The following is a 24,802-nucleotide window of genomic DNA, read 5'->3' on the forward strand; positions in this document are numbered from 1 at the left end:
CAAGTATCTCCCCCACCCCATCCCTTCAGCCCTGTGTCCCAGAATGCACTGCCCAAAGGACAGGACACTGAGGATCCTGGGAGAGAGTCTGAGAACTAGTGTCCTGAGGCCATGTCCACAGTACAGGAGTGAGGTCCCTCCTTGTCTGCCCTCATGCCGGGCCCTGCCCTCCCATGTACTTTCTGCAATGTGGGCCCTCAATCAACATTACCTTTCATGGGATAACTTGGGCTTCAAGTTGAAGCATCTATTAGGAATGAATGATTGCTAATTAGTTTCTCGGAGTGTTGACTGCTCAGAACCCCAGGACCCATCCCCTCTAGGGGCAGTTCATCACCACTGAGACACCCGTGGGCTGCACAGAGCCAGCCTAGGTGAGACCTAGACTCCAGGACACAAGCCCTGCTGGATGCAACCTATGCAGAAGGCTGGCCTGACCTGGCCCTGCTGCCAGGCCTGCCTGTCTCTGCCTAGCCTGTCTCTGTCTCTGCATCTCCTTGGGAACGAGCACAAAACCATCTGGAGAGTAGGGCAGTGAGCACAGTCCCAGAGCACAGGATACCTGCCTCACTCTGCAGTGGCATGGAACACGTACTATCAGGGAAGGCTGGTGTTGGGTCACCACGAGACTTTATTGAAGACAGGGAAATACAAGACACTGAGTGCACAAAGCCCCAAGTAGCAACCGACCCACACTATTTGCCTGTGGGCTGCTGCACTGACCCTCAGAGCCGCTCCCCAGCCCAGGGTTCCATTGCATCTGCCAGCATGCACGCCTGCCCTGCTCCTCAAAGCCTCAGGTCTGACCCCTCCCTCACCCCCAATTCCACAGCGGCCTGACCCTGGCCTCTGGATTTATGGATCCTGCAGTTGCTGAGCCTTAGAACCTCGGGCAACCTTCACCGAAGGCAGACGGAGGCACTGAGAGGCCTCCAGATGCTTGGGTCCATGTTGCTTCACCACACTCCTGGGTTCCATGAGACTTCTGCTGGCGTGTTCCTCCTCAGATCACAGGGTTCAGGGCAGCCATGGGCCTAGCTCTTGCCCCTCGCTCATCCATGTCTCCTGCCTCAGGGTCAAGTCATTTTATTCAAAGCTGGAGGCTCACGCTCTTGCTCGGAGACTTTCTGGTCATTCGAGGGCCTGCTCTCTTCCAGAAGTGCTGTTGGGAGCCAAGACCTGCAGTGACCATGGCCACAGATGCCTGTCCTCCACCTGGAGGCTTGGGGTGACACGGGTTTGGGGGCAGGGAAGAACCGGGAACTGGCGACGCCACTCCCACAACAAACACTAGTGTCCTGCCGCTCCCACAAGCCACTAATGCCACCGGAGAGGCTCATGGCTCTAACTGGTCTCTCATCATCCCAGGATTGCTGTCCAGGTATAGCCAGCTGGGAGGCCTTTGGTGGAATCCACAGAGCCAGCTAGGGCTTGGAAGGAAGTTTTGATGCTTTGCAAAGAGACAGCCACACTGCTAAGACCCTAGTGTGGGGTGTGGAGACCCTGCCCAGGAAGGCAAGCAGTGTGACTGCCAGGTGACATCACTGACTCACCCTGGTTAGTCATCCATTGCCAAACCAAAGTAGGTCTGGTGGGTCAGGGCCCACGGCCTGCTGACATTATCATGTCTCCATGCACCTGTCCTGCCCCCACCCCAAAAACATTCCTGATTTCCGTGGCTACTCTGATTATGGTTGGCAGCCATCTACACAGACATCAGACCAGTGAACTCAAGCCAGGGCTGGAGGCTGTGGCCCAGTGTGCTGTGACAGTGCTCCCAGGGACAGTGCTCCCATGGACAGTGCTCCCACCTGCCCTTGGAGGGTGCACATGAGGAAGGTGAAGGACTATTGACCTGGTCTCTCCCTACTTTTCCCTACCTTGTGCCCATTCTGCCAGTGTTTGGCAGAACCACACCCCCTAGAGTACCAACCTGTCCTGGGAGAGGGCTTGGTGTCCCTGGGGCAGTGGCTGGGCTGAAAGGGCTGTCATTTCCGATGTGAGCAGACAGGGATGCTTGTCACCCCTCACCTGCCCACCAGCTGCCCTGGTGGGATGAGCTTCAGTTCCTGCAGTCCTTGCAGCTCAGTCCTGGCTGGAAGCTCTCCTGTCCCACACTCGCATGTGTGAATCTGTTGCTTCACTCGAAGGGGTTTGTTTGATACCACATCAGAAAGCGCTCGGCACTTCTGAGCAGCGCTCAAAGCGGCAGCTGGCAACAGAAGCCACTTCAGCAGCAGCCTCGGGGGTGGGTGGTGTCTGCCGGGATGTGTTTAGGCTCCTACCCACCTCTGCAATGAAGCTAGGTGCCGGGTGTCGAGGACAGAGAGGGAATGGGAGGGGACTTCCCTGTGTATCCCTTGTCCCATCAGAACCATGGCCACTCTACCCATGCTTCTTGCCATCAGCTTGGGACATATAAGCAATAGCCAGCCTTGTCTAGCACCTAGGATGGCTTTGACTCCAACCGATGTGCGACAGACCCTTGCTGAAGACCCGAGGCTCAACGTGAGGGACTGAGCGGGTCACACAGTTCATCAGCGGGGTTCAGGCTTTGGCACAAGTCTGGCAGAAGGAAGAGGCGTGGGTCTCTGCCTCCTGACTGGAGGTCACCATTGCCATCTTACCACCCAGTCCTTTAAAAGCCCCTGTCAGGTTTCCATAAGAGCGTCTCAGCTGACAAGAAGGTAGCTGAGGGTGGGGCTGCAGCCTGCCTTCCTGGGGGATAACCTGTGCAGGTGTTGAGAAGGTTAGACAAGGAAATGTCCAGACGTCCAACCTGCTTGATGCTTTGTCCCCTGCCCCGTTAGGCCCTGATGGCAGTGTCCATGATGGCCAGCAGGGGGCAGCCTCTCTGCAGTCTTGGGCCATGCTGAGTCCCAGGGCTGGCTGACTCTAACTCTGGCTTCTGAGAAGATCCTAGAGTCAGTCCACAGAGGTTGGCACCACACAAGAGCCTGACACAGCCTCACCCCAAGAGGTTCTCACTGGCTTAGGCCAGTCCCACCCCACCCCTCTTGCCCCACAGGCAGGACCCATGGTTGCCCTGCAGGAGGGCAGGTGGACCTTGTTTGAGGTGGGAAAGCAAATGAGCTTTGAAAGCAACCAGGAGAATAGAAACCCCCGCCCCAGCTCTTCAGAAACCCAGGGGAAGGGTGGCCCAGGGGACTGGTCTTGGCCTTGGGGCTTTGTAGGCAGCTGTGCCCCGGCTCAGTTGGCCACAAGTGAGAGCTGTGGCAGCTGTTCAAGGTCCTCTGATAAGAGGAAGGGTCTCCAGGCCCTGGGGGATTGAAGCTAGGGCAGGCAGGCAGGTGTCAGGCAGGCGAGGAGGTCTGAACCTTCTTCCACTTTTATCTGCTGGAGGGAGGGGGCTGGAGTGCTCTCTGCCCCCTACTCTGGATGGTTTTGCAAAGCCAGGAAAAGTGGGGGATGCTGCCCTACCAGGATGCAGCAGACAAAGCCCGGGCAGGTGGGATTTGGGGTTGCCAGGTGCCAGCTCCACTGTTAGAAACAAACGATCATGTTACCTGATACACAGGGACCTGGTTGGGAAGGGGCGTCACTGGCTCAGGGAGCTGAGTTTCAGGGTCAGCCCTGGGCCAGCCCTACCGAAGAGCAGGCCAGCCATGCACAGGTGAGCAGAGCGTATTCTCGAAGCAGTGGGCATGGGGTGGGCATGGGATGAGATGTGTGTGGACTAGACATAACCAGAGGACACTAGCGCTGGGCAGCGTGCCAGTCTAGCGGTCCTCACGGAGTGGCCGGATCTTCATCTCCGAGAACTTGAGTGAGTACTGCCATCCCGTCCAAGAGGACCACTCGACACCGTCGGCGTAGGAGGCGTGTGGGCCCCGCAGGTACTGGCCATTGAGGTTGGATGTGTGGCAGTTGCGGTACCACCAGGCCCCTCGGTAGAAGGCGGCACAGTTGTTCTCTGAATGGTCGCTGTCCCGGTCTTTGGTGGTAAATCTCATGCCACTGTGCTTCAGGAGGGAGTCGCCTGTAAAGCATGTGCACACAGGGGTGGGCAACTGGGCAGACGCCCGGGCAGGAGCATGCACAGGCCCCCTGAACGCTGTCCACCAACCGTGTGAGTCTGGGTATGCGAGTATACACACCAGCCCCATGCCACTCGCAGGCATTCTGGCTGTCCCTGTGTCCAGTCTGTCTCTAACCTCCTCCCTGCTTTCGGACTTGCCCATTCCTTTTATTGAGACGAAGCCCAGAGATCTCATCTACACCCTAATAGCCCCATAGAAGCCAACCCCCAGGATCTCTTGGCTCCAGCTCTGGGCTCAGCATTTCGCTCTGTGAAATGGGTAAGTTGCCCAGGCTCCATAGGGTTGCGAGAGCGAGGACCTGATGGGACTTGTGACCTAGATCCTGAACCCAGAGAGCAGAGGGGCTTGACCCGGCAGGCCAGTTCTCCCTGCTGCACCGGGGCCTCACCTGCAGTGCCAGAGTAGTCAGCCACCGTGAGTGGGTACCCATCCTCCTCAGGGTCCACAGAGAACAAGCCCACACCAAAGCTCCCGTAGTGGGCATAGGCGGTGCCATTGTCAAAGTCCTCTAGGTCCACGTGAAGCTCATATGCTGCTTGCGTGGTCAGGGCGTGGATCCGCTTGAGCCCTGAGGATGGGGGAGGGGAGAAAGATGGATGAAGTCAAGGGATGGGCGCGGATACCCTCCACCCACCCAGACAGGAGCTGGGGACAACTGCTAAGTGTGTGCTCTGGTCTCTGGGCCACTTCCTTCTCCCTGCAGGCGGGATTTGGGCAGGAAGTAGAGGCTTAGTCATCATTATCTGATTTCATGTGTTCGCTTTAGTCGGGCTGATCTTTCCGATCTTGGTGTGGCCATCCCGTGTAACCTGTCCATCTCAGGAATCTTCCTCCGTCCCCCTCCACCTTATTTTTTTGAGGCATGGTCTCTCACGGAGCCTGAGGCTCACTGATTCAGCTAGGCTTCCTGACCAGTGAGCCCCAGGAACCCCGTACCCCCATCACCAGGATGGTGCAGGACCTGACAGTGAACTTAGTTTTGAGGGGTTGTTGCTGTTGTTGTTAACATGGTATGGGGTCCACACTGAGGTTGCCTTTACTGACTGAGCCATCTCCTTAGTCCCCCAAATGTATGTATTTTGAGGTCGGAATTTGCAGTTCAGATGGGTGGCAGTGCAGGCGTCTGAACCCGGCCTCTGAGCCTTCGAGCGTGCCGTTTTCTCTGCCTGTCTTTTATCAACCTGTCGCCTTTCCCTTCGGCCTTGGGAAGGTGGCTGGTCTCTCACGCTGACCCAGGCACCTCCTTCTTTTTAATATTCATCATTCTGGTTCTCCCTGGTTCCGTGTGAATTTCTCAGTCAGCTTAGTTTCCCCAAACACAACTCTACAGTCAGTGTTTGTTGCGACCCCAGTGGGCACAGCGGGACCAGGCATGACAAGTGCTCAATAAACACTTAGTTCATAGGGCCAAGGCAGTGCCTGTCTCCTGCTATCCACGGGCCTGGTTCTGCTCACCCCTGCCGCCTACCCCCTTCCTCTCTCCCACTCTCCTGCTCTCTGGTCCTTGGGCCATCCCAGGGTCTCACACAAGCAGGGCACTTCCCTGCCATCAGCATCAACCCTTGATTAAGAGGGCATTTAATTAAACGCCTCACAGCTTCGCAGGCCTAGAGTGTTCCATCGGTCCCTCCCCGTGGGCTAGATTTTGGGTTTCCGTGTGCACGACAGCTTTACGGACCCTCCTTGCCCAACCCCAGTGTTCTCTGCCAGGCAATCAGCAGATCACCCCAGGACCCCTGTTCCCCCTTCAAACCCCCTGCTCAGAACTGCTGACTCTGTTCAGCCCTGAGACCAGGAGGCTGTGGAGTTCACCCAAGAGCGGGCAATCCCACTACATCCCACCTCCCTGCCTGGCCTGTTCTCCCCAGGGCTGCTGTCATCAAGGCAACTCTCCCCTCTCTGGGCGTGGCTTGAACAACTGTGCAGGACTGATGGACAGATGCTCAGGCAGCAGGTGACCATGGCAACAGCCTCCTGGAAGCCAGGTACAGTCTCAGCACCTTGGTGTTGGCTTCCCACATACCTACATAGTGATCAATCAGGTGACATCAGAACCTGATTAATTACAGAGCCTCAGCACAGCCCATGACCGAGTCACACGCTGCTCAGAACTAGCAAGGAGGTGGGTACAATGATGCCCCATTGTATGGGTGGGAGAAGGAAGGCCCAGAGAAGTTCAGTCACCTGGCCAGATCACACAGCTGGCAGGCAGCAGAGCTGGGATTTGAACCCAGGCAGAAGGGCCCAGACCCCTGTTCTTCTTTAGACCTTAGCTGAGACAGATTGCATTTTTCCAGGAATAGGGTATGATGGAGACAGCACTACAGTCCGCATACTACAGTTCGGGTTAACGGTCCTGGGCTTTGGGTGCACCTTCCTGGTGCCTTGCCCCGGGGGGCCGGACGAGCTGCTTGACAAAGGGGTGGACCTCTGAGACCTGTCATAGTGCTGTCCCCGTCCCCTTCCTCAGCCTCCTCCATCTTCACTCCAGGAAGCTCCCGCTCTCACCAACTCAGGATCTCCGCCAACCATGTCTCTGACTCCCTGGACAATGGGCTGGGAGTTACAATGCAGCCTAGTTGTCCCTCAGAGTGACACAGGAGCCCACACCACACACAGTCACCCCAGGGAATTCCAAGGCTCAAAGACCTGAATCTAAGGCACACCACACAAAAGCATAAGGGGCCAGCTAGATGGCTCAGTGGGTAAAAGGGCTTGCTGCCAAGCCCGACAACCAGGGTTCACTCCTTAACATAGCGAAGAGAACTAACTTTTCTAGTTGTCCCCTGATCTCGACACACACCACGGCACACACACACACACATACACACACACACACACACACACACACACACCTGTACACATAATAGATGACAACAAGTAAAATTGAATTAAAAACGAGGGCTGGAGAGATGGCTTAGAGGTTAAGAGCACTGATAGCCCCTCCAGAGGTCCTGAGTTCAATTCCCAGCAACCACATGGTGGCTCACAACCATCTGTAAAGAGATCTGATACCCTCTTCTGGTGTGTCTGAAGACAGCTACAGTGTACTCACATACATAAAATAAATAAATAATTCTAAAAAACACAACACACGAAAGGACAAATAAATAAAATTTAAAAGCATTGTAAATAGTGCCTGAGGAATGGCAGACACCTGAGGTCAACCTCTGGCACATACACACACACACACACACACACACACACACACACACACACACACACACCCCAACCTGCATCCATCCATATTACCCCACATACACATACAAAAATTAAAACTTCAGGAAACAAGCAATAGTGGGGGAAAAAAAACAGAGAGGTAAATTAATGAAAGCAGACATGTGTGATGTCTACCTGTAACTGTAATATATAAAGAGCATCTGTAAATCAATAGAAACAGAGGAAGCCCTCAATGAGAAGGTGATGGAGGGGCAGAAAAGCAGAGGTGGTGATGAAAAGCACAGGGATGCTGAAGGCCTCCCGGTTGACATTCTTGTCAGGGCTTCTCGTCTGCAGAGCTAATCAAGGCCCTGCTTAAATGCTTCCTCCCCACCTTCTACAGCTGCTGATAGATTTCAATTAAGATGCCACCAAGCAGCGAGCAGTGAGGCGCCAACCCTGCTCTAAGCTTGTGGTGGGAAGTGGGGACAGCCTTTAGCCGGTCACCACCGAGTTTCCTTCACATAACCACCTCAGGTGGGTGAGGAGGAGTGTCCCACCCATTCCTGTTTGTGGCCCCTCATCGAAGCAAGCCCCGGTCCTTCCCTGGAGCCGCCTGGGCTTCCACACCCAGCATAGACAACAGGATGGCCTCCTGGCTGCCCCAGGGCCTGATGTGTGACATTTAAATGGCCCCATAGTGAGCTCCCAGCAAACTCTGACCACAGTCCAAATGGTGTGCAGCCTTCCCCTATAGAATTGTCCCCATCTGAGCACCAGGATGGATGGGGTGGACCCTGCCCTCCTTGCCTCTGGTCAAGGACCATGGACTGAACTGACACCACAGGTCAGCATGCTGGTGCAATGCAAGTCTCTTCTCACCAGGGAGCTGTCCCACACCACCTGGCACCCACCCTGGATCCCACTCCTCAGTATGAACTCACCTCTCACTGGAGGCTCACCCTCAGTATCCCCAACACGGTCACTGCTGGCCCCGAGGGCAGTACAATACCCGGGGTATCCCCAGTCTTCCTGATGCCTGGGATGGGGTCCCCATGCCCACCGCAGCCAGAGTGAGCCATGACTGTAGAGGGCTCCTAGGCAGTCCCCAAACAAGACAATGCTTCTGGCTTCCCGCCTAGAGTTACCGAGACAACCCCTCCCTACCTCCTATGAGAGGCCTGAGAACTGAAGAACGGTTATGTGGCTGAGTTTGGTTTGTTATTACTGTTGTTGTTTTTGGGGACAGGGTCTTAATATGTAGCACTGTCTGGTCTGGAAATCCTAAGCACACCAAGCTGGACTCAAACTTGTAGCAATCCCCATGCCTCAGTCTCTCTGGTGCTAGGGTTACAAGCATGAACCATCATGTCTGGCCTTAAACTATGTAGCCTGGCTGGCCTGGAACTGGGGTCCACCTGCCCCCTGGGTGACAGCTTTCCCTGTCACGTTGAATACTGCATGTTCATGGGACCCACGCATAAAGGTCTTCTGTTGGTTCTGTTCTCAAGCTCTCCATCACTTGAACCTCCTTAGTTGCTCCCACATACCAGCGAATGGCCTCAGAGACTAGAGTGGAATCTGTTTAAGGACATGCAAGGACCCGGCAGAGCATGGAATCCCCAGGGTGCGGAAGCTTACCCAGCCAGTGCTCCCCTGTAAGCTTGCCGAAGCCCTCCCGGTAAGCCTCCCAGCCTCTGAAAAAGTTCACAGAGCCATCCTCCCGGCGCTGAAACACCTGCAAGGGCAAAGGAGGGACAACATTGGAGCCAGCGGCATAAGGACCCCAGACCCTTGACTCCCACCCTTCCTCACAGCCCCACCCCCGCCAACATGGGACACAGGGATGGGCTGGGGTGGGGGCCAGGCCACCCACTTCTCTCAAGAGCTCCTGGTTCTGGGACCTGGAGCAGACCAGAGTCTCAGAGGCTCCTGCTGACCAGAGGCAGGTCTGACTAACCCACCACAGAGCCCTGGACTGTCCCCACAAGGAGGAGTTGCCACAGTGGGGGAACCTCAGCTCCCAGGCCCACTTCTGCTGTGGGTACGGGGCTGAGCCTTTCCTGGTTCTCACCAGGAAGCTGTGGCCCCACTCACACAGTGCTCGCAAGCTGAACATGAGCTCTCTGTGTTTTGTCGGTCTAAGCCAGGCGTGGTGGCATGGCACTAGGAGACAGAGGCAGGAAGAGCGGAAGATCAAAGTCATCTGTGGCTACACTGAAAATCCAAGGGCATGAGCTTCACGAAATGCTGTCTCAAATAAAAGAAAAAAAGTTAAACACAGAGGGAGAGCGAGGAGAGGAAGGGGAGGGAGGGGGAGAGGGGGAAGAGGAGAGGAGAGGGAGGGGGAAGAAGGAGGGGGAGGAGAAGAAGGGAGTCGGGGGAGAGAGGAAAGGTGGGGGAAGAGAGGGAGAGGAGGGGGAGAATGGAAGGGGAGAGAGTGAGGGGGAGAAAGGATGGGGAGGGGGAGAGAGGGAGATGGAGACAGGAAGGGTGGGGAAGACAGGGAGGGTGGAGGGAGAGAGGGAGGGTGGGAGAGATGGAAAGGGAGAGAGGGAGGGGGAGAGGGAGAGAGGGAAGAGAAGGATGGGGAGGGTGAGGGAGAGAGGAAAGGTGAGGGAGAGAGGGGGTGGAGGGAGAGAGGGGGTGAAGGGAGGGGGAAGGTGGGGGGAAGATTGAAGGAGGGGGAGAGAGGGAAGGAGAGGGGCATATGCTTGATGTTTTTTATTGGAGTTGTGTTTTGTTTCTGAGACAGGATCTCCCCTGTACTGATCTACCTGAAACTCACAATGCAGCTCATAGCAATCCTCCTGCCTTAGCCTCCCAAATGCTAGAATTGTAAGCATACACCATACTATGCAGTCCATTCTCAGGTTCTTTTTTGTTTGTTGGTTGGTTGGTTGTTTTTTCTTTTTTTTTTTTTTTTTTTTGGTTCTTTTTTTCGGAGCTGGGGACCGAACCCAAGCAAGCGCTCTACCACTGAGCTAAATCCCCAACCCCTTTTGTTTTGTTTTGTTTTGTTTTGTTTTATGTACAGCATTCTGCCTGCATATGTGACTGCAGGCCAGAAGAGGGCACCAGATCCCATTACAGATGGTTGTGAGCCACTATGTGGTTGCTGGGAATTGAACTCAGGACCTCTGGAAGAGCAGTCAGTGCTTTTAACCACTGAGCCATCTCTCCAGCCCCCATTCTCAGGTTCTTAAGCAGCTCCTCACCTCAACCCTGACCCCCAGATTCCCACCTCTCACATAGCTCCTCTCCACAAACCACGTACTCCTGGCAGGATCCAGGGGGTGTGGCCTGGGAACCCTGGATCCAAACCACTTCTGAGGGAGGCCCATGAGTCCTGAGCAGGCTTCGGGTGTGACTTGGGTACCAACGAGCCGCCAGAGCCGCCGCTGTTCTTTTTAATAACATTCTCGATTTGGGAGTCTGAAGTCCCCTTGGTTAAATTGCCTTGAAATAAGGACGGTGCTGGTCCCGGCCGAGCTGACGGGTATTTACGCGATCGCTGACAGTCCCGTTCTGGGGCCGCCTGGCCCACGCCGCCTTTCTGTTTAACAAGCCTTTTCCTGCTCATTTGCAGAGGCAGCGCCCACCTGCCTCCATCTGTGTCTGTCTGATGTCAGAGCTCTGGCTGCCACTTTCATTACTAAGCAGCCAGGTTCCGGCAGCTCGGAACCGCCCGGGTGCCCGGGCAGAGCATCGGCGTCTGCTCTCGAGATGCACCAGGTCCCCAGGGACGCGTCAGTCACAGACAGTTGGGCAGCTCTGACGTCACAGGCTAGGGGGGGAGATGACACTTTTTTTTTCCTCCTGCTTCCCTCGACCTGGTCCTGCCCTGAAATATCAAGTCCTCAGGAGGGACCCGCTGGGTGGAAGGAAGTTCGATACGGCTTGGGGAGATCTGAGCGGTGTGGAGAGCCGTATTGACTGATGCACATTGGGACCCTGAGCACGCGCCCTTTGAAAGGCTTAATCCTGGCAGAAGCTTAGGCCCTCCCGAAGGCAAGGCGAAGGCGGCAGACAGGCTGAGCCTGCTTCTGCTGGAAGAGGAGGAGGAGGAGATCCGTGGGACCAGCTGTCTGGAAGCCCCCACCCCCCGCAGGCCAGGCTCCCACTGGAAGCCCTAAGGCCCCCACCCCGTGGATCCCAGTCCCCTCAAATGGGGAAGTCGAGTGCTAAGGGCCTGGACTAGAGCCTATGGCTGCTGCTCGGATCTCTTCACCTCTCCAGACCTGTTTTGTCATCTGCGAATACCACAGGCTGCCAGGATCCACGAGCTTCCTGCAATGGGTGTGCGGTCAGTGCTAGCTGGGCAGATCAAGAGGAGCTTAGAAGGCCTGGCCAGTCTCCTTTCTCCCCTCTCCTCCTTATCCTGCTCTCTCTTCCAAACGCCAGCTCTACACACCTCCTCCCCAGGCTTCTTGTGCTACCAGCCTTTTTCAGGCATACGATCCCATCCAGTCTCTCTAGATAACTAGTTCCAAGGCATAAGGTCCAGACTGCCCTCAGGGGTCTTGGGGCAGGAAAACACAGAAGGACCAGTGTGTAGGGGACTCTCCACTACATACACACACACACACACACACACACACACACACACACACACACACCATACACACACACCACATACACACACACACACACACACACACACACACACACACACACACACACGGACACACATATGGACACAGAGCAGATCTAGGGTAGAAGGGAAAAAATAGTCTACACAGAGAAACGCAGCTTCCTAGAGACAGAACCCTGACCCACACTGGCCTGCTCTATAGCGCAGCTCTGTCCTTCAATTCTAACAGCAAGCTCTTCATCCTGGGACCTCCGCAAAGAAACCCTTCTAGTGCCTTGCCTAGTGAAAGTGGGGTGCCAGGCTTCCAACCCCTCCATGGGAAAGAAACTTGTGGGGAGCCAACAGGGAAGTCTGCTATAGAGAAGGGTGTCAGAGAGGAACAGCACCTCCCACAGGCAGCCAGGCCCAACGCAGGCTGCAGGCAGTGGAGTTGAAAACACAGAGGTCCAGCTGTGCCCCTCCTGAAAGGATGAGGGTCAGAAGGGACACTAAGGTTTCTGGGTGGAGCCTCCAAGTTCTGCAAACTATCCCCAGAGAGCTCAGAGCTGTGGGCCTGGCCCAGCCTGCTCTTCAGATGCACTGCGAGGGCCCTGTGGTCCCGAGAGTTATAGTTCCTAGAACTTGGCCTGGTCCTGCCTTTCCCTAACCCTAAAGGGCACAGTAAAGCAATCCAAGCCGGGAGGGCTGAGAATCAGACAGATGGTGCCGGGCCCATTGCTTCCCTCCTCCGGCACAGATGGGCTCTGTGCTGCTTCTGTGTTCTGTGTGTTATGGCGGATAGAGCTGGGATAGTGGCAAGGTAGCCAGCACATGCTCAGCCACTGCTCCACTGCTGACACAGCTGCTGTTACCCACCAGACTGTCCCCACTGCACTGCGGCCTTCACCTGAATGGTCACCTGAGGCGGACACACACCCTGCGCCCACCAGGGCTTCTCACTTCTTTCTTTAAAGTGACATCGAATGGCCAACGTTCATATTAGACTGTTAGATTTGGCCCTGAAGAAACCATAATGGTGGCCTTGGGAGATAGATCAGTTCAAAATTGCTTGCTGTAAAAGCACAGTGCCTGAGTCAAAACCCTTAGACCCCTGTAGAAAACTGGACCTGGCTCTCTGCACCTTTAATCTCCACATTAGAGGACAGAGACAGGTGGCTCCCTGCCAGCCTAGGAGACATGGTGCGCTTCTGGTCCGGTGAGCGATCATGTCTTGAGTCAATACTGTAGAAAGCAATAGAGGAAGACAGGCCATGTCCTTCTCTTGTGTCAGCATTTCAAGTGTGGAGCACACAGCCACATTCATGTGAATGCACTGTGTGTTTGCACACACATCCATATAGCACACTGTGAACACACCATGCGCTCATACACATCCATGTGAACACACTGTGTGCTCGTACACGCATCCACATGAATACACTGTGACCACACTATGTGCTTGTGGACACACTGCATGCTTGTATGCACACAGGAATACACCAAGCCAAGCCAAGTCTAAGGACACACAGTGGGGAGGCCGCAGAGACGGTGGATCCCTGGAGACTTGCTTGTCAGTCTTTCCTACTTGGCAAGCCCGATGACACACTCTCAAATTAAAACAAAAAGGTATTTCAACTGGGCATGATTTTAATCCCAGCACAGAGTAAGAAGAAGGCAGATTTCTGAGTTCAAGGCCAGCCTTGAACATGATGAGACACTGTCTCAGCAACGACAACAAATGGGTACACACAGCCTGAAGAGCAGTGTCAGACATTGTTCTCTGGCGTCCATGTGCACACATATGCTTACACACGCACATGCACACACCAACACACACACATACACACACCAACACAGATACACACACACAGACACACACACAGACACACACACACAGACACAGACACACACACAGACACAGACACACACACAGACACAGACACACACACAGAGACACCCACATATAAACACACACATACACATACACATATATACACATACACTCTCTCTCACACACACACACATACACACGCACACACATACACACACAGACACAAACACACACACAGGCACACACACATACACTTACACACACGCACACATGTACGTGCATACACAAATACAAAGAAACCTTAGCATTTGCCAACATGGGCATTGAAGTTGCACTAAGACACTCTGTGACCCACCCTTGAGGAGCCACAAGACGTCCCTGCCATGGCTTTGGAGATGGGACTTTGAGATCTTTGGACCAGGGCTCAGAGGAGTGCACGTCCCACCCCCACACACAGGCAAGCAGTCGCGCAGTCTACATCTACATCGGAAACGGCGGCGGCAGGAAATAAGCAGGCTGCGCCATTCCCTACTGTGTCCTCTTCTGCTCTGCTCCATTCGATTTAAAAAAGCAACGTTGATCGCAACCCAGGAAATTGATTTCGCCACCTGCCAATGGATCCAGGCCCACAGTTTAAGAACTGTTGCCGTCAGGTTCCTGGTGTCTGCCCTGGGCCATGCTAGTCATGGGTTGGATTTGGAATGACTGAGCGTCCCTGCGCACACGCTGGTACCCACTGGGGTACAGTGTGTGTCCTAACAAATTCTGAGAGGCCCACGTGCTCCAGATAGCCAGATGGACAAGACCAGGGTGCTGGGCGCATGGGTGTGTGTTTTGACTCTGAGGCCCAAGGCAAACTGCAGCTGTGACTTTGGAGTTCTGAAAATCAGCTGGATTTTAGCATCGACGACAGGATGGCGGACTTTAATTAGAGAGCAAGGTTCAGCTGGACAGGAGGCTGCCAGCCACAGGCCTGAAGTGTCTACACCCCCTCCTTCAGCCCCAGGCTTCCCAGGTAGGCAAAGGCTGAGGAGGCCAAGGCCAGAGCAAAGTACTTATTGATCAACCCGGGGCCTGCAGTGGGTGTCGGCCCAGCTCCTGAGCTTTACTTGGCTTCCGGCTTGGAAGGCAACAGAGAAACACTCACCGACGCCGAGGCCTCCTGGGCCGGAGCCATGAGTGGGAAGGCAGACAGCGTGTGTTTTCTTGGTTCTGATTCTTAAAACCCAGCCTCCTGCTACCACAGCTTGGAAGTCCCACCCAGGGGGTTCTGCCAAGGAAGTGTGTGGTTCACATGGTCCTGCAGATGGTGCTGGGCGGTTTCAAAGGACAGTCAAGATCGCACTTGGTGTAGTTGATTGTCCTGGGAGTGTCAGCAGAGCCAGAGGGCCACATCAACACCCATTGCCTCCTCAGCCTTTCTCCACAGGTCTGGGCCTAGTGGAGTGTCCACTGTAGGATAACCCTGTCCAGCCCACTCCGTGCCTACAACAGCACTGAGCTTAGAGCTGGTATCCTAAGTGGCCAGTGGGATCTGGGATCACAGAAGTTCCATATGTTTCTCAGAGGGGGGAACGGGCCTCGCACTGCAGCTGTGAGGGGGGTGGGGGTGGGGGGGTGGTTTAGGCTCCCATCCGGCACTTGTTGAGACCAAGACTGGGAGTGCATGTGACTTTTGGGATTAGGGATGGTCAGAGACTAGAGATGGTGTATGCATTCCCTGTGGAGACATCCTGTGGCCTGGTAGATAAGAAATTAATTAAGCCTGCACACCCCTGAGCCCAACTGTCTCTCAACCCCAGGGGAGCACCCTTGAGTGGCACCCAGGAGCCAGGGTACTAAACTCTGCTAACAGTGTCACTGCCCATGTCTTGGCTTCTCCCGTGGAATCATGGCTACCCCCGAGCCCATTGTGTACTGGGCATACATGGATGAGCACAGCATCAGTGAGCTGGCAGTCCCAAGACACAGGCATACCAAAGCCTGCAGACACAGCATAGATGCATCTGACAGGTGTACCTCAGATTCATCATATATTAACTGGAGATTGTGACAGACAGTCCCAGGCCCTACAGTTTATGTGAGGAATCAGAGTTCAATGGTAGGGATGTAGCTCAGCTGACAGAATGCTTGCCTCACATGCGCAGAGCCCTGGGTTCAATCCTCAGTACCGGGTGTGATGAAACATTCCAGAAATCTCAAAACATGGGAACCGGAGACAGAAAGACCAGAAGCTCAAAGTCCTCCTCGGCTACACAGCAACTTTGAGGCTAGCCTGAGCTACATGAGACCCTGTCTCAAAACCAAACTATTACACACACATGACATGCTGGCACCCAGCACTCAGCTATGGCTCTGGGCAGTTGGGAACTGGGGAGGCTGCTATACTTGGAGTAACACTGAGACCCTGAAAATCAGGGGGTGAAGGAAGGATGCTCTCCCACAGGCCATGACCCTGGGGTAGCAGTGGTCCCTATACCTTAGAATGTCCTCAGGAGAGGACGCTTTAGATTATCCTAGTCTGAGAAGCTTGCTGACCTGGGGACAGGTAGGGGCCTGCCCAGCAGGTGACTCTGGGAGTAAAGCAAGGAGGAGCCAGGGAAATGCTCCACCTTCGAAGATATCCTCAAGGTGCTCCGCCCACTTCCCATGGCTGTCTGACTCGCAACAAGTCCTGAAGCCATGTTTCCCCCTCTGAGCCCTTTCCTTACTCCTCCTTTTTCTTTTTTTTTTTTCCGGAGCTGGGGACCGAACCCAGGGCCTTGCGCATGCTAGGCAAGTGCTCTACCACTGAGCTAAATCCCCAACCCTCCTTACTCCTCAAGATGAACCAGAGTCAGCATAAGCTGGTGACACACAGTAGGCCTAACATCTGTCCCCTCCCCCAAACCAGCTGATGGCTCACAGTAGGTCTGACAGCTGCCCACAAACCTGCTGATGACACACAGTAGGTTGACAGCAAACGAACCCCACCCCCCACCCCTGCCAAAAAAAAAAAAAATAAAGAAGACAGCTGCTAGTTCCAGAAGGAAACAGCCCGCTCCTTGTTTGTGACTGGAAATGGTACCCCCGGGCTTGGCACCCTGCCACATTTCCCAGGCTTGGCAGTCAGGGCCTGCTGGCTCTGGCAAAACAGTGCTCCGAGCTGCCATTTATCCAGTGCTGTGCCTGGTGTTTCACGTGTGGTGTCCCATGGACACTGTGCGCTCGCTCCACAGTGGACGCCAGAGTTGTGGAAACTGACCTGCACCAGGTGGAGGCGGCTTCCTCCAGCAAATCGGGAGAACAGCAAGGGGGAGGCACCAGTCCATCTCTTCAGTCAGTGTGAAGGTAGCGGGGCTCTGGGCAGCAGTGTGGGGACACTCCAGCAGGTCACTGGCCCTCCTGAGGGGAGGGGGCTGGCCATAGTCTCTCTGGCAGTCTTGTAGCCTGGCCTCCCCAGCATAGGGTCCCCTGGAGCTTTTGATCTCTCTCTACACCGACTGCCTGCCAGGTTCCTTTGAAGTTCTACAGACAGGGCACGGCTCTCCTCCTGCCCCACAGCCTAAGGAGGAGACAGGAGGACGTGGGGAAGGGAAGCTTCCTCTTATACGGAGCCAATTAGAGGCACATCTGAACCCGAGACCCTACTTGCTCAGTGGGAAAATGCCTGGTGCCCGGCAGAAGGTGTGAGTGGGTGACAGCCAGGTAGGGTAGTGTGTGCATGCGCGTGTGTGCATGTGCGTGTTTATGTGTGTATCTGCATGTGAAATTGTGTGTATAAATAGGCATATGTGTGTATATAAGTGTGTGTGAGACTATGTATGAGTGTGTGTGTGTGTGTGTGTGTGTGTGTGTGTGTGTGTGTGTGTCTTGAGTCTCTACTGGAGGAGATGTGAGATCCACCCATGATTACACAAAGGTAAGGCTTTGGTTACAAAGGGTTTCCTCCCCTGCCCAACCTGCTCTCCACTCCACAGAGCATCCTGAGGGCCCAGAGGGGAGGGTCACTCATCTGAGCAGTGTTGTAGGGGGTGAGGACAGTGCAGGTGCTGTCCTAAGCCCAGGTGACCTCAAGAGAACACAATCCCCACCCACCCTGCCTAGGACAGGGATAGGAGACATAGGGGCAGGTGGTAACCTGCAAGACGTGAGGGAAGGAGGGTGGAAAGTGGGTCAGGGTGATCACAGAGGCCTCGCAGAGGACACGGCTAGGGCTGGTCTATACCCAGTGAGGAAGTCTCTGGTCTGGGTCACAAGACCATCCATGGTGCCCTTTCTCAGTTTCTCAAGTTCAAAGTTCAGCGTGTCCTGACACCCCTTCATGTGAAGTCTCTTCCTGGCCTGGCTTGTATGAGCCTGTCTGAGTGTGGGACAGCAAAGGGTCTGGCTTAGTCACCATCAGGGGCCAAGTGAGTCGGAAGGCCACCTTGAAGCATCTATCTGTCTGCCCGAGATCTGTCCAATGGCAAAGGGCTCCAAGCAGCATCGCTCCCAAATGGTACCCCCACTTCCAGAAGCAAGGACTCAGAGTCCATGGAACTCATGTTTGAGTTTTATTCCACAATCACCACACCCCTCCTTGCCTGTTAGGGTCACCCCTCCCTTGGAAACCCTGTGATACAGAGAATTCACTCATACCTCAGAAGGTGCCCGACTACACGGACCCGTCACCCACATTTACCACTGTCCACTGTCCTCTGACTCAGACCCTCTTATATCAGATGGGTCAGTAATATGAAGCAGCCTTAGTCCAGAACTGAGCCCCTCTCTGTCCACCATCACCAGGTCTCTAGACTAAGATCAGGCTCTCTCCGGTGACCCCCCCAGCCTAGACACAAGCCAGCTCCCTTGTCCTTCTGCCCTCTCAACTGAGAGCTTGCCTCTCTGCCTCAGTCCCAGATGACTCCCTGTGCCTGATGCTCAATTAATTGTTCGGAGCAATAAATTGCATTGACTTGCTTCAGAAGGCCTGGATTTTCCCTGGCCAGTCTGGCTGAGTCACAGAGGCAAACCTCTTGCTCTCTCCAGACTGCTCTGCCAGCCTTTGGGAATAGAAGGAGCATGGGGCAATGCCAGGCAGGAAGTGGTATTCGGACTACAAAGAACCTCTCAGACTGGGCCCGATCCTGCCCACTCTGGTCTCGAAAAGGCATGCTGTGACGGAGAAGCCCACTCACAGGTTTGAGGCCCAGCACAGCATCCAGTCCGCTGAGGAGGACCATCCAGTGTTGGTGCCTGAAGCTGGGTGGTTTTGACAGGGAACCTAATGAGGATGGATGGGCCAAGAGAGGCCAGCACCTTCCCAAACAACAATTGAACATCCAGGAGAGTCTGTGTGTGTGGAGGGGGTGATCCTGACAGGTGCCCGCAGGCATCTAGGGGAAGATTGCTTCAGACAGAAGCCAAATGGATATGAACGTTTCCCAACCATGCAAGCACTTTGCAGAGCACTCTGGCCTCTCCTGTAAGAACCCCCCCACTCAGGCGAAGGGGTGTCAAGTCTAAGACGGGCGCTGTTCCTCACCTATCCCAGTTAATCGTCCCTGAAGCCAAGGCCAAAGGAATTACCAGGCCCAGACCCTGACTGACTCCCCAGAAGATTGGCTCCAAGTCAGCCCGAGTGGAAGACAGATGTGCGGCAGGCAGAGCCTCAGTCAGGCACCAAGCCCCCCTAACCCTTAATTCTGATTTCTGGGCCTGGCAGGGAGGGGCCTCCTGGCTGGTCTGCCTGCCTAGGAATCCCAGAGGCAAAGGCCATAACTCAGCCTCTTTGCAGTTAGAAAAACAAAAGAGCTTTTAACCCCAGACACGGATCTGCTATGTTTAAAAGCTCTCCCCTAGAGCCCGAAGACAAGTTTAGAGATCTGTCCATCTTCGGGGTCTCTGGGGATCCTTGGTTGCACTCAGGCTGGTTCCTAATTGCAGACTTTGCTCTGCTCCTTCTCTGCACTCGCTCTGCCCCCCCCCCCATATCTCCTTCCCTTCTACTGGGGACACCGACCCCTTTCAAAGCTGCTCAGGCTGCCTGCTTTACAAGTCCCAGGTGCTCTCTGGAAACACTTCCTACCCTTCTGTTTTGTAGCTTTAACTGGCGTTAAAATCCCCCTTGGACGTCCATCGGCCTAGACATCAAACACCAAAAATAGTCAATGCCAAGGGTCTCAGGTAAGCAGTGAGCCAAGGTCAGAGATGGGCAGAGTGGCCACACCGGGAACGCTCTGCCTGTACTTCACGGAACCAAGGGGCCTCCCTTCCTGAAGAGTGAGATGGGGTGGGGCAAAATATCTGAGTGGCTCCTGGTAAAACACTGGCTTCTAGGTCAGTGTGGACCAGGAGGCACACAAGTGGACTTTGCAATTTCTTTTAAAAACCGAACGAGCCAGGGGTGATGGTGCACACCTTTGGTCCCAGCACTCGGGAGGAAGAGGTAGGTGGGTCTCTGAGCAAGAACTGCATAGAGAGATCCTGTCTCAGATAAATGAAAGAAAGAAAGGAAGGAAGAAAGAAAGAAAGGAAAGAAGGAAGAATGAGAGGGCTGGAGAGGTGGCTCAGCGGTTAAAAGCACTGACTGCTCTTCCAGAGGTCCTGAGTTCAATTCCCAGCAACCACATGGTGGCTCACAACCATCTGTAATGGGGATCCAATGCCCTCTTTTGGTGTGTCTGAAGACAGCTATAATGTACTCATATACATAAACTAAATAAATAATTCTTTAAAAAAAGATAAAAATAAATAAATAAAAAAGAATGATTGAATGAATAAGACTGTGCGTGTATGCATGTGCACATGCATGTGTGTGCATGTGTATGTGTGAATGCCTGTGATTGGGAAGGTTTCAGCTTGACCTCCGGTGTCTTCTTCGACTGTACCCCACCTCATTTACAGAGACAGGGTCTCTCCCTGAGCCTGGATCAGCTGACCAGCAAACTCCAGGAAATCTGTCCCAGCCTCCCCCCAAACTGGGGTACAGGCTCGGGTAGCCAGGCGCAGCTTTTATCCTGGCTCTCATGTGTGGGGTGCACACTCTGCTGACTGATAAATAATGCTATCCCCTCAGCTCTCGGCCTTGGCTTTGGTTTGGCTCGAGTGCAGGTAAATCACAGCCTGAATGTTAAAATGCCAGGTTCCAGCACAGCAGGGTGACCCCACCCCGTCTAGAGAGGTGACTTTGAGTTACTGACTGGGCAGCTTCAAAGCCACGGTGTGTAACAGTGGCAGTGGCTGAGATACTGGAGCTCATACCAGACCTACTCCAGCCTCGCCCAGAAATCTGACTGATCCTGGCTAAGTGACCATGACCCGGAGTCTCCAACCTCTTGTCTCCCTCCAGTAAGTTTCTTGTGGTCCTTTCATCCATTTTCTGGTACTCGCCTTTAAAAGCATCTAAGGATGCAGCTGGAGAGATAGCTCAGTGGTTAAGAGTCTCTAGTGCTCTTACAGGGGACCCGAGTTCGAGTCCCGCTCATAACTGTTTGGAACTCTCCCTCTCTTCGTCTAAGGGTACCTGTACTGGTGGGCACACACCCGCATAGATGCACGCAGTGCACAGAGTTAAGAATAAGAAGCAACCATGTGAAGAATTGGGGCTCAGAGACCTTAAGTAACTTACATAAGATCACACAGCATTGCCGGATCAATGGAGGGGCCCAACTATGACCTCTGGGCCCCAGTGCTTCTTAAGCCTTGTTGGCTGAACTCCACATGTATCCGCAGACACCTGAGAGTCAGTGTCCCAGCTCTGCCCAAGAGCATACAGTCAGACCACTGCTGAAGCCGCATGGCATTCCCCCTCAGCACCTTCCATAGCTACCCAGTGCCTGTCTCCAAATCCAGCCTCACTTCACAGCCGCGCACCCCAGCTGACTGCGCCCTGAGAGGTCAACTGCTCTCTACTGCCTGTGCTCAAAAACCACAGCCACCCTCCCAACCCAAGCTGCCCCTTTCAGCTTAACCCCCTGCAGGGGACTGTTCAACTCTACACTTCCACACTTCCACAGTCCACAGTACCCAGTAGGTGCTCAAACATGTCTACTGTTCAAGGAAACCCAATGAACAGAGCAAGGTTTCCTCCAGCCAAGCCCAGCGCTTCATTCTTCACAAAGGAAGAGGGATTTGCATTTTTGTTTATGTATATACGTTTTTTTTTCTTTTTTTCCGGAGCTGGGGACCGAACCCGACCTTGCGCTTGCTAGGCAAGCGCTCCACCACTGAGCTAAATCCCCAATCCCACATTTGGTTTTTGATACAGGGTTTCTCTATGCAGTCCTGGCTGTCCTGGAACTCACTCTGTAGACCAGGCTGGCCTCCACCTCTGAGACCCACCTGCCTCTGCCTCCCCAGTGCTGTGATGAAGGCTTGCATTTTTAAATTTCACACAATAGTTAGCGTGTAAGGAGCCTGCAGGGCTCTTGAGAGGATCAGAAGCGACCACTATGGGGAAGGGACTGCAGTTCACTTCCTACAGCGCCCCCTTCGGCGCTAGCCCAGGAGTCAGAGTGCATGGAATAGCTCTTGCCTGCTTCCCAATGGTCAATACCCTTTGAATGCTACTGAAGAAGGGCAAATATTTCCTTAAGTTCAGATCTCATCAAGAACAGCCAGTCCGGCTCCTCTTTGTCTTCTTTCCCCCACAAAGGCCCCTGCAGATGTCAGAGTCCTTTGCTGAGCCCAAGCCTACATTTCCTGCCTGGTGCTCTGCAGACAACTGGTCATGTCTGGCTTGCTGGATGCACCAAGGGGAACCTCAGGGTACCTGTGGTCATACCGTCCTTGCTGCCTGATAGAATCCCATTCTCCCACTGACCAGGGAGGCAGGCATCAGGCAGGATGGGGCTTAGAGAGCCCCTCGCTTCCTCCACGTGGACCTCTGAGTGCTACCTCTGCAGGATGCAGAAGCCAGACTCACCGTCCAGCCCCCGCCGTCAGTACGCATGTCGCAGTAGACCTGGAAGCCAGCTGGGTAGTGAGTGGGGAAGACGGAGTAGACACCATCATCCTGCTGTCCACTCAGGAGAACATCCAGACAGTCCCGGGGCCGAGATCCTATGACGAGGAACCACATCAGGGTTGACGGTCCCCCCAGACACTACATTCTATCATCCCTTCCCTCCAAAGAAGTTCCTGGTAATCTCTGACAAGGATCTCCACCAGAGGTCAAGAAGAGCACAAGCCCTCAGTCCCAGGTACATCCCTGAGGCCTCGCTGTCCTCATCTGGAAAATGGGATCACAGCTCAACAGGTCAGGCTCCGAGTCACCTAGTCCCTTTTCTACAGCAGCAGCATGTCCTTGTCTATGAGAGTCAAGGGACAGGTGGAAAGCAACCCTCCCTACCGCACTCTGTCTCTCTGGAACTGGGCACCAGAGAGCAAGTGTATCTCACTCACCGTTTGCACAGCCTCGAGGCCGGGCTCCCCTGGAAGGTGCCCTCTGAAGGTCAGCCTTGACTCGGGGCCGGCCTAGCCCCCGCTCCCTCTGCAGAGCCTCCAGGACATCACTGACTGAGTTCACCAGATGAGCCATGTGACCTTGACTCTCGGAGAGAAGCTGGGGAGGACAGAAGGCCTTAGAGGGCACAGGTCTGCAGAAGCCCCTGCCAGGGAAGGCTCCCCTGGCTTGCTTTGATCTCAGGGTCATGCTCTCTGCAGTTCGAGGGGTTAGAGGGCAAGGGCTCAGGTAGAAGCTTGGTCGCTTCTATGCACCCAGCCCAGCTGATGGCGACCATGTGGGAAAAGGTACCAGCAGGCATCAGCATGAGCTTACCCACCAACCAGTTCCTTCTGAAGCTGCCTGCGTTCCTTTACTGGGACAGGGCATCATGTGGCTCAGGCTGACTTTAAACCTCTGATGCTCCAGTGTGGAGATTAGAGGCGAGTGCCAACCACATTCAATATATACAGTGCTGGAAACTCAGCTCCCAGTCTGGGGCTTCCTGCTTCCCAGACAAGCACTCTACCCACTGAGCCATGTCCCCTTGGTTGTTAGGAGAGAAAGGAGTCCTCACCAGCCTAGCCTAACTGCTCTGGGGACTGGTGAGCTCACATAGGCACACCAGCACGGTACACCAGCACGGCATCAGGCCTCATGGGGCCCTTGCTTTTCATTCCTGGCTATAGCACAACCCACCTCCGATCTCCCCTAAGACCCCCACATGAGGAGGCTAAGGCAGGGGCAGTCCTGAGTATTGGGAAGGCCATACAGCCAGGGCTCAGGGTGCTGTGTTCAAACTGGGCTCCAAACCACGATGTCCCCTGCTTCCTTCCCCACCCCACCTCCATGTTCAGATGGGGTGTCTCCATAGAAGCCTGGTGTACATCGACTCACAGGGCTCCAGGGTACGGCAAACAGACATGTTCCAAGAGGGAATCTGAGGCCTAGAAGGAGAATTCCCACCCCCTACTCCTGGACCCCAACTCCCTACCCACCTCCATAAACCCACAGGGGAATCAGGACTCATGCCACTTCCTCAAGGCACATGAGTGGAAGGAAGAGCACAACCGTCCTATGACCACACCAGGTGTGGGTGGGGCCGGGCCCTGGTGTCCTCTGAGTGGGTTGTGGCTGTGTGACACCCTTCCTTCCCCTTCTGCAGAGCAGGATGAGGGGACTGTCACTATTACCTGCTCTCCCTAAGATTCCAGCCATGCGAGGAAACACTTACCTCTCCTATCTCCCCCTTCATCATTGTCCATGGGTCGGAGCACACCAGAGACCCATAGATCTCCACGGGTGTCTTACTATGCTGACTACCGGAAGGGCCAGGGGGTCTCCTACCTCCTCATGTACCCCCCTGGGTTTCAGGAGGCTATAGGACTCTGTGTGTGTGTGTGTGTGTGTGTGTGTGTGTGTGTGTGTGTGTGTGTTGGGGCGGGGGTGGGGTTAGCAGGCAGCTGGCAGCACGAAGCAAGCTAGGTCTTGCTCACCGAACCTGTCACTTGCCAGATAATAGCCCATCGGAGAAGAGGGAGAAATACGCCCGGCCAGCCAGCAGTTTACAAAATGTGATTCTCAGTTCGTCCGAAGGCAGGGCCCTGTGAAGCTCTAGGCCCTGTTGGTTTCCCCTCTGCTGAGCAGGTGATTCAGTGGTTTCCAGGAGAACGGCAATGGGCTGCAGGAGCCCACCACGGTGATCTACGGTCAGGCTCCATGGAGCCCTTGTGGGGATGCTCGCAGGCAGCCCTTAGTGAGGGGGTGACAAA

The 24,802-nt window shown here is 54.6% G+C and overlaps 1 protein-coding gene across 1 annotated transcript in view; it reads right to left on the reverse strand.

Annotated features, from left to right (window-relative positions):
* Positions 1–613: 613 nt before the first annotated feature.
* The window catches only part of Fibcd1 (fibrinogen C domain containing 1), a 33,684-nt gene continuing 9,495 nt past the window's right edge, over positions 614–24,802 (reverse strand). The window contains exons 3-7 of the mRNA NM_001107829.2: positions 22,991–23,150; positions 22,512–22,648; positions 8,862–8,958; positions 4,450–4,629; positions 614–4,000 (exon numbers count right to left, since the gene is read on the reverse strand). Coding sequence (NP_001101299.1) covers positions 3,741–4,000; positions 4,450–4,629; positions 8,862–8,958; positions 22,512–22,648; positions 22,991–23,150 — 834 coding nt within the window. The 3' untranslated portion in view covers positions 614–3,740. The remainder of the gene's footprint in view (positions 4,001–4,449; positions 4,630–8,861; positions 8,959–22,511; positions 22,649–22,990; positions 23,151–24,802) is intronic.

This window comes from Rattus norvegicus, chromosome 3 (assembly GCF_036323735.1).
Source record: "Rattus norvegicus strain BN/NHsdMcwi chromosome 3, GRCr8, whole genome shotgun sequence".
In the NCBI taxonomy this organism is placed as follows: Eukaryota; Metazoa; Chordata; class Mammalia; order Rodentia; family Muridae; genus Rattus; species Rattus norvegicus.